At 48.9% G+C, this 12,589-nt stretch overlaps 1 protein-coding gene across 1 annotated transcript in view; it reads left to right on the top strand.

Annotated features, from left to right (window-relative positions):
- The window catches only part of LOC309554709 (very-long-chain 3-oxoacyl-CoA reductase-like), a gene marked incomplete at its 5' end in the record, with an annotated part of 154,346 nt that extends 142,977 nt beyond the window's left edge, over positions 1 to 11,369 (top strand). Inside the window, one exon of the mRNA XM_082256412.1 lies at positions 11,134 to 11,369. Coding sequence (XP_082112538.1) covers positions 11,134 to 11,244 — 111 coding nt within the window. The 3' untranslated portion in view covers positions 11,245 to 11,369. The remainder of the gene's footprint in view (positions 1 to 11,133) is intronic.
- Positions 11,370 to 12,589: the final 1,220 nt, after the last annotated feature.

Genomic DNA, 12,589 nt, shown 5'->3' with positions numbered 1-12,589 from the left:
TTTCTTGTGGCTAGATAGAAATATTTAAAAACATTAACAAAATGGTTCTTAGGATATGTTCCCCCCTCTCCAGGTGATGCTTTCCTTACATTAGTGGTCAGTGGGGGAGACCCAGGAGCATCCCCCATACATTGGTGGTAAGTGGGGGAGCCCCAGTAACAAACCCTCATATATAGGTGGTCATAGGGGAGCCCCAGTAACACCCCCTCATACATTAATGGTCAGTGGGGGAGCCCCAGTAACACCCCCTCATACAGTCAGGTCTATAAATATTGGAACATCAGCACAATTCTAATCTTTTTGGCTCTATATACCACCACAATGGATTTGAAATGAAACAAACAAGATGTGCTTAAACTGCAGACTTTCAGCTTTAATTTGAGGGTATTTACATCCAAATCAGGTGAACGGTGTAGGAATTACAGCAGTTTGTATATGTGCCTCCCACTTTTTAAGGGACCAAAAGTAATGGGACAGATTAATAATCATAAATCAAACTTTCACTTTTTAATACTTGGTTGCAAATCCTTTGCAGTCAATTACAGCCTGAAGTCTGGAACACATAGACATCACCAGACGCTGGGTTTCATCCCTGGTGATGCTCTGCCAGGCCTCTACTGCAACTGTCTTCAGTTCCTGCTTGTTCTTGGGGTATTTTCCCTTCAGTTTTGTCTTCAGCAAGTGAAATGCATGCTCAATCGGATTCAGGTCAGGTGATTGACTTGGCCATTGCATAACATTCCACTTCTTTCCCTTAAAAAACTCTTTGGTTGCTTTTGCAGTATGCTTCTGGTCATTGTCCATCTGTACTGTGAAGCGCCGTCCAATGAGTTCTGAAGCATTTGGCTGAATATGAGCAGATAATATTGCCTGAAACACTTCAGAATTCATCCTGCTGCTTTTGTCAGCGGTCACATCATCAATAAATACAAGAGAACCAGTGCCATTGGCAGCCATACATGCCCACATCATGACATTACCACCACCATGCTTCACTGATGAGGTGGTATGCTTTGGATCATGAGCAGTTCCTTTCCTTCTCCATACTCTTCTCTTCCCATCACTCTGGTACAAGTTGATGTTGGTCTCATCTGTCCATAGGATGTTGTTCCAGAACTGTGAAGTCTTCTCTTGATTGTTGACTTTGACACACATACACCTAACTCCTGGAGAATGTTCTTGATCTGGCCAACTGTTGTGAAGGGTCTTTTCTTTGCCAAGGAAAGAATTCTTCGGTCATCCACCACAGTTGTTTTCCGTGGTCTTCCAGGTCTTTTGGTGTTGCTGAGCTCACCGGTGCATTCTTTCTTTTTAAGGATGTTACAAACAGTTGATTTGGCCACACCTTAATGTTTTTGCTATCTCTCTGATGGGTTTGTTTTGTTTTTTTCAGCCTTATGATGGCTTGCTTAACTGATAGTGACAGCTCTTTGGATCTCATATTGAGAGTTGACAGCAACAGATTCCAAATGCAAATAGCCCACTTGAAATGAACTCTTTCACGTTTTAAATGGGATAATGAGGGAATAACACACACCTGGCCATGGAACAGCTGAGAAGCCAATTGTCCCATTACTTTTGGTCCCTTTAAAAAGTGGGAGGCACATATACAAACTGTTGTAATTCCTACACATTTCACCTGATTTGGATGTAAATATCCTCAAATTAAAGCTGAAAGTCTGCAGTCAAAGCACATTTTGTTTGTTTCATTTCAAATCCATTGTGGTGGTGTATAGAGCCAACAAGATTAGAATTGTGTCGATGTCCCAGTATTTATGGACCTGACTGTACATTAGTGGTCAGTGGGGGAGCCCCAGTAACATCCCCCCATACATTGGTGGTTAGTGGTGAGCCCCAGTAACACCCCCTTATTTATAGGAGGGCAGTGGGGGAGCCTCAGGGTTATCCCTCTCATACATTGGTGGTCAGTGGGCAGCCCCAGTAACACCCATTCATTTATAGGTGGCCAGTGATGGAGCCCTAGTAACATCCCCTTCATACATTGGTGGTCAGTGGGGGAGCCCCAGTAACACCCCTTCATTTATAGGTGGTCAGTGGGGGAGCCCCAGTTCTCCCCCTCATACATTGGTGGTCAGTGGGGAGCCCCAGGAACATCCCCCATCATACATTGATGGTCTGTGGGGGAGCCCCAGTAACATCCCCCCATACATTGGTGGTCAGTAGGAAGCCCCAGTAACACCCCCCTCATACATTGGTGGTTTGTGGGGGAGTCCCAGTAACATCCCCCCTTACATTGGTGGTCAGTGGGAAAGCCCCAGTAACATCCCCCCCCCATACATTGGTAGTCAGTGGTGGAGTCCTAGGAACATCCCACTCATACATTGGTGGTCAGTGGGGGAGTCTCAGGAACATCACCCTATGCACTGGTGGTCAGTGGGGGAACCCCAGTAACAACCCTCATACAGGAGAGACATCAAGGGTCTAATAGAACCCTGATGTCTCTATAAACAGGTCCTGTCACTGGTCAAAGCTATCACATAGGGGGCTTGATAGCAATGAAGTTAAATTGAAAAAAAAAGTGTAAAACAAATTGAAAATATTCAATACTGTAGCTTATCGTCATATCACAGGTGCATGCAATTTTGAGTTTTGACATGGTTGGTATCTTAATGCAACATCCAAACTAACAAAGAGAAGCTTGTGATGCAACATCATCTTTTATATTTTGAAAAAAAAATTGGTATTATATCGTGTTTGTGTGCACTAACAATCATTTTAGTGCATTTTTTCCTAGTTTGATAAATGGAATGCGCATGTGACATAAAAAAATTGCACCTACCTGCATTTTATTCTTTAGGGCTTCTGCTTTCAGCAAATATACAAAGTTTGGGGGTTCTAAGTAATTATCTAGCAAAAAATTGCATTTTTGACTTCCGTAAAATCCATTTCTCTGATGTTGATTGATGGACACAGCTCCTGGTATTCATAACTATTGGGTTATACTGCAGGAGTAGGACACTAGGCAGAAAAAAAGTCTGGCTACGCCTATGGGCAGTCCCAGGGGGTATACTCCCTCTCTCTGGTATAGGTACTCAGTTTTGTTACAAGCAGTGTCAGAAGAATTACAACTCCACAGAGGGGTGGGTGCTGTGTCCATCAATGAACATCAGAGAAATGGATTTTACGGTAAGTCAAAAATCCCATTTTCTCTTTCGTTCATTAACAGACACACTCCTGATCTTCTTAACCATTGGGACGTCCCAAAGCAGTGTTAAACATGAGGGCAGGGAAAAAAGCAGAAAAAAATTCCCAAGGCTAACCATAGCCAACCAGGTAACATGGAGCTCAACCATAAACAACTGGAGCTCACTTGAAAAAAAACAATACACCCTCAAAGAGGACCAGGTCCTTTAAATGGCAGCCTGCAAAACCTTGAAGCATCAGCAGATACCAAAACATATCCACTTTACAGAACTTTGTGAAAGTGTGTACTGACGACCAGATGGCCGCCCTGCAAACCTGCTTCACTGACGCCTGATGATGGAAGGCCCAGGAGGCACTGAGCGCCCGAGTAGAGTGCGTCTTGACAGGGGGAGGAGGAACCTGACCCCTGATGGAATAGGCCTGAAATCCTGTCTGTCTGATCCATCTGGAAAGGATCACAGAGAAAACGGACAACCCTTTCTGAGGCCCATCCGTGAGCACAAATAGTGAGTCTGACTTCCTAAAAGACTCCGTAGCTGCCAGGTACACCCTAATTGCCAGGTCCAAATCCAAAGCATGCAAAGCAATTTCCTTCGGATGTGTTGGCCTGGGACACAGGGAAGGCAATACAATGTCTTCATTCGAATGAAAATCAGAGACAACCTGAGGTAGGAAAGACAGATAGGGGCGAAGAATCACCTTATCACTGTGAACCACCAGTAAGGTGAACAACAGGATAATGCCGCCAATTCCGAAACCCTGCGCGCAGAGGTGAAAGCCACCAAAAAGGCCACCTTCTGAGACAGTGTAAGCCGGAGAATCTCCCGAAGATTCTCAAAAGGGGGCTTCTAGAGGACTGAGAGCACCAAATTGAGGTCCCAAGGTGGCAACAGAGACCACACTGGAGGGGTCAATTGCCTAACTCCTTGAAAAGTACGCACCAGAGAGTATGTGGCCAGGGTCGTTGAAAGAAGACCGCTAAGGCTGACACCTTACCCTTAACAGTACTCAAAGCCAGTTTCTGCTCAACCCCCAATTGAAGGAAGATCAAGATCCGAGCCACTGAAAGAGCGAGGCTGAACCCCAAGAGACTCACACAATACAATGTACGTCTTCCACGTATGATGGTAGATCTTCCTAGAAGTAGAATTCCTAGCTTTTAACAGCATTGGAATCACCAACTCAGACAAACCTCTATCGATCAGCACCTGACGTTCAACAGCCAAGTCGTCAAAGCCAGCGACTGTAAAGCAGGATGAAAGATTGGTCCTTGGGACAGCAGATCTTCCCTGAGAGGAAGCTTCCAAGGAACGTCAACTACCAGCTACACCGTACCAAGCCCAGCTACGCCAGTCCGGGGCCACTAAGATGACCGGAATCCCTTCTGCTTCGATCCTGCGTAGAAGTCTTGGCAGAAGCTTGAGAGAAGGGAAGGCGTAAACCAGACGATACTGACCCCACGGTGCCACCAGCGTATCTGTGGCATCTGCCAGAGGGTCTCGTGACAAACCTCTGCACCTTTCTGTTGAGCCATGATGCCAACAGATCCACCTCGGGGATGCCCCACCGGAGATACAACTGATGAAACCCCTCCAGATGAAGGGACCACTCCCCCTGATCTAACGCCTGCCGACTGAGGTAATCCACCTGCCAGCTTTTCACCCCTGGAATGTGTACGGTGGAGTGGGCGGGAACAAACCGTTCTGCCCACCTTAGAATGCTGGGTAACTCCAGAGCCACCAGGACACTTCTTGTGCCCCCCCGGTGATTGACAAAAGCCACGGCCGTGGCATTGTCCGATTGAATGCTCACTGGACATCCCTGAAAATGATCTGTCCAATGTTCCAGGCACAGTCTGATCACTAGGAGTTCCAAGACACTGATCAGTAGTCTGGACTCGTCTAGTGTTTAGATCCCTTGAGCAGAATTTTTGCCGAGAACGCCACCCCATCCGGACAGACTGGCATCCGTGGTGACCATTGTCCAATACAAGGGGAGGAAGGACTTACGCAGCCGAATCGCTGAAGAATGAAGCCACCATATCAGGGACTCTTTCGCTCCCCGGCTCCGCCGGGTCTGATTGTCCAGAGACTGCAGATTCTTGTCCTATTTGGCCAGAATCTCCCTTGCAGGGACCTCGCATGGAACTGTGCAAACTGAACTGCCTCGAAGGTAGACACTATCAGGCCCAGCACCCGCATGCAAGTCCGGAGGGATTACCATCTACTGGACAGCAGGAGACGAATTGCAGCCTGTAGTTTCTGGAGTTTGTCCAGAGGAAGGAACACTCTGGCTAAGGCCGAGTCCAGCGTCAGACCCAAATAGTCCAGCTTTGTGAACAGAACCAGAGCAGACTTCTGAAAACTCCCTCAAGCTCGTATGATGATTTCAAGGTTTTCCATCAGAGCAGTAGGAGATTCCGCTCACAGAAGGAGGACATCCAAGTAGCCCAGTACCGTGATCCCCCATTGGCATAAAAATGCTAGCACTGTGGCCAACACTTTCGTAAAGACCCGAGGAGGCGAGACCAAAGGGTAACGCCACAAACTGAAAATGCTGCTCTCCCACGGCAAAGCAGAGAAAGCGCTAGAGACCGACACATATTGGAATGTGAAGGTAAGCGTCCTTGATTTCAATGGAGGCAAGAAAATCCCCCAGATGCAGGGAAGCCACCATTGTGCGAACGGACTCCTTTCTGAACTTCTGGACCCACACAAAGCAGTTCAGCGCCTTGAGGTCCAGAATTGGATTCCTTCCTGGGGACTGTAAACAGGTTTGTGTAGAACCCCTGAAAATGTTCCAGAGTCTGAATCGGAACCAACACCCTGTAAAGTAAAAGGTCTCCAAAAAGAACCTGTAAGCTGACCGGTGACAGTCGCACGTTGGAAGAACCTTACTGGAGAGAGAGAACAAAACTCAATCTTTTAGCCGGACCGAATGACCTTGTGGACCCACTTGTTCTTCTACCAGGGGAGTCCACGGGTCCAGGAACCAGCGAAGACGTCCCCACACCCTAGATATGCTGAAGGGGTCTTGTCCACGGGTCTGGAGAAGCCCGCTCTTGACTTGCCAGACCAAGTTCGCTTGGATCCTCCAGAGGAGGCCCCAAAGGGCTCCGATCCCTTGTCAGTCGACCCGGAGGGATGAAACAACTTCTTATGAGCCGAGAAGGAGGGCCCACATATACAACAACGATCCTTGCCCTTAGTAGCCTGCGAAAGAAAGGTACTCTTCCCCACTGTGAGACCTTTAATGATCAACAGGAAAGAAGGGAAGGGATGTACACCGCTCCAAAGCTATCTGCAAACCAGGATCACAGGGAAGGCTGTGGTAATCCTAAAAGGCTGGGTGCTCGCTAAGGTCCATATAGGAAAAAAGAGCAAGGCGGCACCTCCAGGATAAGGAAAACAAAGAATTTATTGAAGAGTCATAGGTCCAACACCCGACATACAGGACAACACACTACTCAGCAAAGTGGTTGAGTAGTGTGTTGTCCTGTATGTCGGGTGTTGGACCTATGACTCTTCAATAAATTCTTAATTTTCCTTATCGCTGGAGGTGCCGCCTTTCTCTTTTTTGATATATAGACCTTTAACCACTTGCCGACTGCCGCGCGACTACGTCGGCAGTCAGCCCCTCACAGGCAGAGCGACGTAGGGCTACGTCGCTAGCCTGTAAGGGTTTTGGGAGCGAGCGCGTGTGCCGCTGGATGCGCACTCCCGCTCGGTCACAGACCCCCCCGCGCGTGTGCCCGGCGGACCCGATGACCGCCGGGCACTCGCGATCGTCCGTGACAGCGGGAGAAAGGCAGGCGGCTAATGTAAACAAAGCCGCCTGTCAGTTCTCCCTGTGTAAGAATGGTGATCAAACGGTTCTACTATGTAGGACCGTTGATCATTGTTCTTACACATCAAGCCACCCTCTCCAATACAGTTAACTCCTTCACTGCCAGTGTCATTTTTACAGTAACAGTGCATATGTATAGCACTGATTACTGTAGTAATGTCACTGGTAACCCCAAAAGTGTCAAAAATGTCAGTCAAGGGTCCGATCTGTCCGCCCCAATGTCGCAGTCCCGCAAAAAAAATCGCAGATCGCCGCCATTACGCGTTAAAAAAAAAAAAACAACAAAAATGACCAAAATCTTTCCCTTTCATAGTAAACGCAATAACTTTTGCGCAAACTAATCAAAATACGCTTTTTGCGATTTTTTTTTTTTTTTTTTTTACCAAACATATGGTAAAAAATAAATTGGGCTAAAATGTTAAAAAATTTAGATTTTTACATTTTTTGGGGGGGGGAATTTCATATATAAAAATGTGAAAAATATTGTTATTTTTGCGAAATTGACGCTATTTTTTTGTTTATAGTGCATGATCAAAAAATCGCACAGGTGATCAAATACCACCAAAAGAAAGCTCTGTTTGTGGGAAAAAAAGGACGCCAAATTAGTTTAGATACAGTGTCGCACGACCGCGCAATTGTCCGTTAAAGTCACGCAGTGCCGAATCACAAAATAGGCCCTGGTCAGGAAGGGGGTAAAATCTTCCGGGGCTTAAGTGGTTAATGATATCATCCAGGGAAGCACCAAACAGGCGATCTCCTTGAAAGGAAAGATCAGACTTTTTTTTTAAGTCTGGTCCGCAGTCCAGCATTTGAGCCAAAAGACAAGCCGAAGGACCACTGCCGAAACAGAGAGCTGAACCACTAGGGGAGTCGCATCCAAAAAGGCATCACAGATAAACTTCAGGCCCTGGACCAGCTGGTCTGCCAGCTCAGCAAAGTCAGGGGGGAGCTGCTCCCCCTCCAGGTCATGGCGTAAAAAGCTTAGCCCACTCAGAGACTGCAACACCAGGGCAGTGGTGGATATAAGCCACCTTCAACCGGGACACAAAGGACTCCAGGACCGTCTTCAGTGCATCGATGGATGGTTGGGACCAGGAAGGCCCGCAGCCTCTTACAGTGGATCAGGTTGGAAAATGTGCTCCTAAGACTCCATGAGTCAATAGGGGGACCCCACAAGAAAAAGATGTAAAAACACTGCTAAGGGACACCCCCGCTGCTATGGCAGCCCCAATCGGTTGCCAGTAACAGAGCATCTAATCGATCCTCAGCAGGTAGAGGACCCCACTAGACTCACCATCCAGCAGAAACAGGCACCTGCAGCCACCAGGATAATCTGCAGTCCATGTACAGCGATCAGGAAATGAAAAGATCTAGAAGTCAGCACCAGAGGATGGTGGATGGTTGTATGCGACCTCGCAAGGTGTTCAACTCGCAGGCCAGCCCCCATCCGGTGGGGCAATGTAGCGGCCGACCTAGCACGGAGCTGAGGTCTGCGCACGCGAGCTGGCCAGACTGGGGTGACCACTGGATTTAGATTATCCAGCCCGTTGCCCAGTCTGGCAGTTGATTGTAGATCTCAAAGGAAAAAAGCCAGAAGAAAAAAATTCTTAACAATCTAAAAAGAAACAATTGCCAGGACCAAAGATCCCAGCAAGATACGAAGGTCCTTACCCCTGACTAGGCAGAAAAAAAAACTGATTACCTATAGCAGAGAGAGGGAGTACCTCCTGGGACTGCCCATAGGTGTAGCCAGACTTTTTTTTTTCTGCCTAGTGTCCTACCTCCTGTAGGGGGCAGCATAACCCAATAGTTAAAAAAATCAGGAGCTGTCTTCGTCAATGAACGAAAGAGAAAATGCAAATTTTAAACACGTGCATGATTTTTTTTTTTTTTTTTTAAAGCAAGTGGTTAAACAGGACAGATTATTAAAAAAAAGAAATTAATTAAAAATAAATGTTTGCTATATTTCATTTTTGTGTATAGATTTCATTAAAAAAAAAAAACATTTTTGGTATTGCTAAAAAAAAAAAAAAAAAAACTCTACTGCAAAGTGCCTAGTATAGATTCGGGGGGGGGGGGGGAGGGGCGGGCATGTCTTTTTTATTTCTAATTTTTTTCATTGCCGCCATGCGGATCCAATCCCGGAGCCCTGTGTCCACTCCAGGCGGCGTCAGTGCAGGCTCTCCGGAGCTCTGTCTCCGCCCACACATGAGGCCGGTCAGCGGTCACATGATGGTGACATCATCAATCGGCTCCAGCGGCAGCAGGCTGGGAATGGGGATTACACTGAGGCTGTCAGAGGAGCCCAATCCTGCCGACCAGCCCCTTCAACCTCCTTTCCACTCCCAGGACAAGCTGACCAGGGGACACCTCTCTCTCTCCCTGTCACCCCCTCTCTCTCTCTCCCTGTCACCCCCCACTCTCATTCTCTCCCTGTCACCCCCCACTCTCATTCTCTCCCTGTCACCCCCCACTCTCTCCCTGTCACCCCCTCTCTCTCTCTCTCTCCCTGTCACTCCCCTCTCTCTCTCTCTCTCCCTGTCACTCCCCCCTCTCTCTCTCCCTGTCACCCCCACTCTCTCCCTGTCACCTCCCTCTCTCTCTATCCCTGTCACCCCCTCTCTCTCTATCCCTGTCACCCCCTCTCTCTCTGTCACCCCCCCTCTCTGTCACCCCCCCTCTGTCTTTGTCACCCCCCTCTCTGTCACCCCCTCTCTGTCTCTGTCACCCCCCTCTGTCTCTCTGTCACCCCCCTCTCTGTCTCTGGCCCCCCCTGTCTCTCTGTCACCCCCCCCTCTCTGTCACCCCCCTCTCTGTCTCTCTGTCACCCCCGCTCTGTCTCTGTCTCTCTGTCACCCCCCCTCTGTCTTTGTCACCCCCCTCTCTGTCTCTGTCACCCCCCCTCTGTCTCTGTCACCCCCCCCCCTGTCTCTCTGTCACCCCCCTCTCTGTCTCTGTGTCACCCACCCTCTCTGCCCCCCCCCTCTGTCTCTCTGTCACCCCCCCCTCTGTCACCCCCCTCTCTGTCTCTCTGTCACCCCCGCTCTGTCTCTGTCACTCCCCCTCTGTCTCTCTGTCACCTCCTCTCTCTGTCTCTGTCTTTCTGTCATCCCCTCTCTGTCTCTCTGTCACCCCCCCCCTCTCTGTCACCCCCCCCCCCCTATGTCTCTCTGTCACCCCCCCTTTCTGTCTCTCTGTCACCCCCCCCCCTCTCTGTCTCTGTCACCCCCTCCCTCTCTCTGTCTGTCACCCCCTCCCTCTCTCTGTCTGTCACCCCCTCTCTCTGTCTCTGTCTTTCTGTCATCCCCTCTCTGTCTCTCTGTCACCCCCCCTCTCTGTCTCTCTGTCACCCCCCCCCCTTTCTGTCTCTCTGTCACTCCCCCCCTCTCTCTGTCTGTCACCCCCCTCCCTCTCTCTGTCTGTCACCCCCCCCTCTCTCTGTCTGTCACCCCCTCCCTCTCTCTGTCTGTCACCCCCTCCCTCTCTCTCTGTCACCCCCCCCCCCTCTCTCTGTCTGACACCCCCCCCTCTCTCTCTTGGTCTGTCACCCCCCTCTCTCTATCTGTCACCCCCCCTCTCTCTCTCTCTGTCACCCCCCCCCCTCTCTCTCTCTCTGTCACCCCCCCCTCTCTCTCTCTGTCATCCCCCCTCTCTCTTTCTCTCTGTCTCTCCCCCCCCTCTCTCTCTCTCTCTCTCTCTCTCTCTCTCTCTCTCTGTCACCACCCCTTTCTCTGTCTGACCCTCCCTCTCTCTGTCTGTCATCACCCCTCTCTCTCTCTGTCTGTCACCCCCCTCTCTCTGTCTGTCACCCTCCCTTCCTCTGTCTGTCATCCCCCCTCTCTCTGTCTGTCCCCTCTCTCTCTGTCACCCCCCTCTCTCTCTCTCTTTGTCACCCCCCCTCTCTCTGTCACCCCCCCCTCTCTCTGTCATCCCCCTCTCTCTCTCTGTCACTCCCCCCCTCTCTGTCAAACCCTCTCTCGGGGGGGGGGGGCGCAGATACAGCTCCTCGCCAAGGGCGCTGGAGACCCTAGGTACGCCTCTGCCAATACAGCGGCCCTCCTGTGTGCAGATGACAGGTACTCTTGATCTCATCCCTGATCCGTGTCCACTTTCTCTTTGCAGAGCTACCTGTTGGATCTGTTTCTCACGGACTCCGTCATGGCTTCCAAACCCATCGCCTGGATCGCCAGTCTCACCTTTCGCATTCTCATGAGAATGCAGAAATCGGACTGATAACAACCATTTACGCAAATACAGATTTATTAAAGTGGAATATTACATATACATTATGCAATAAGGAAAAATCAAAACTGAACTCCAGGCAAACCGCTAAATACACAGAAGAAATAATTATATGAGAGATTTGTATTTCTGTCCATCCAGTCCTGAGATTTACTCTGCCACACAGCACAAAGTCCTGTCTGGAAGGGATGTAGACCTGATTTTTCTCTGCTGCAGATCAGTAGCACTTAGAGCTTGCTTACTCTTTTCACCCCCATGAAAAACATTTTGCGGTGGATCACTTTTCCCAGAGCAGCAAGGAGGAGGCTTTTTTTTTTTACCACTTAACACATGCGCTATAGCCGAAAGATGGCACGAGGGTGGCGCACTTTGTGATCCCCAAGTCCTTCGGACTCAGTTTATCACAGATCAGGGTAAAGAGCAAATCCCAGCAGCCCTGTTCTGCCAATGACCGCTCATCATGGAAGTAAACACAAGTCGGTATCGGCTTTTCTTTCGTGAGGAGAGAAGAAGAAAGCCGTTCGCCAACTTCTATTAAAGGGACATCTACACTAATATTCAGGGCTCTGATTATCAATGCAGTCCTAGCAGTGCTGCCGATCAGTACCCATCAGTGCTGGCAATCAGTACCCCTCAGTGCCTCATCATCAGTCTCACATATCAGGTCTGCCTTATAGTGCCCACCAGTGCCGCCCTATCAGTGCTACCTATCAGTGCTGCCTATCAGTACCATCTATCAGTGCCGCCTATTAGAGCCCATCAGTGCCACCTATCAGTGCCCATCAGTGCAGCCTCATCAGTGCTTCATCATCAGTGCCCACCGGTGCTGCCTCATCAGTGCCACCTTTCAGTGCTGCCTCATCAGTTCTGCCTATCAGTACCACCTATCAGTGCCCTTCAGTGCCGCCTATCAGTGCCACCTATCAGTGCCCATCAGTGCAGCCTCATCAGTGCTTCCTCATCAATGCCCACCAGTGCTGCCTCATCAGTGCCACCTATCAGTGCTGCATCATCAGTGCTTCCTCATCAGTGCCCACTAGTGCTGCCTCATCAGTGCCACCTTATCACTGCCCATCAGTGCCACCTCATCAGTGCCCATCAGTGAAGGAGAAAAATTACCTGTTTGCAAAATGTTATAACAAACTATGAAAAATTTTTTGTTTTTGTTGTTTTAAATGTTCAGTCTTTTTTCGTTTGTTTAGCAAAAAATAAAACAAACCCAGTAGTGATTAAATACAACCAAAAATTAAGCTCTGTTTGTGTGAAAAAAAAGATAAAAAATGAATTTGGGTACAGTGTTGCATGACCACGCAATTGTCATTCAAAGTGTGACAGT

Source organism: Pelophylax lessonae (assembly GCF_965119305.1).
Source record: "Pelophylax lessonae genome assembly, chromosome: 4".
In the NCBI taxonomy this organism is placed as follows: Eukaryota; Metazoa; Chordata; class Amphibia; order Anura; family Ranidae; genus Pelophylax; species Pelophylax lessonae.
Note: the sequence above shows the minus strand (reverse complement) of the source record. Positions and strands in the feature narration are given on the sequence as shown.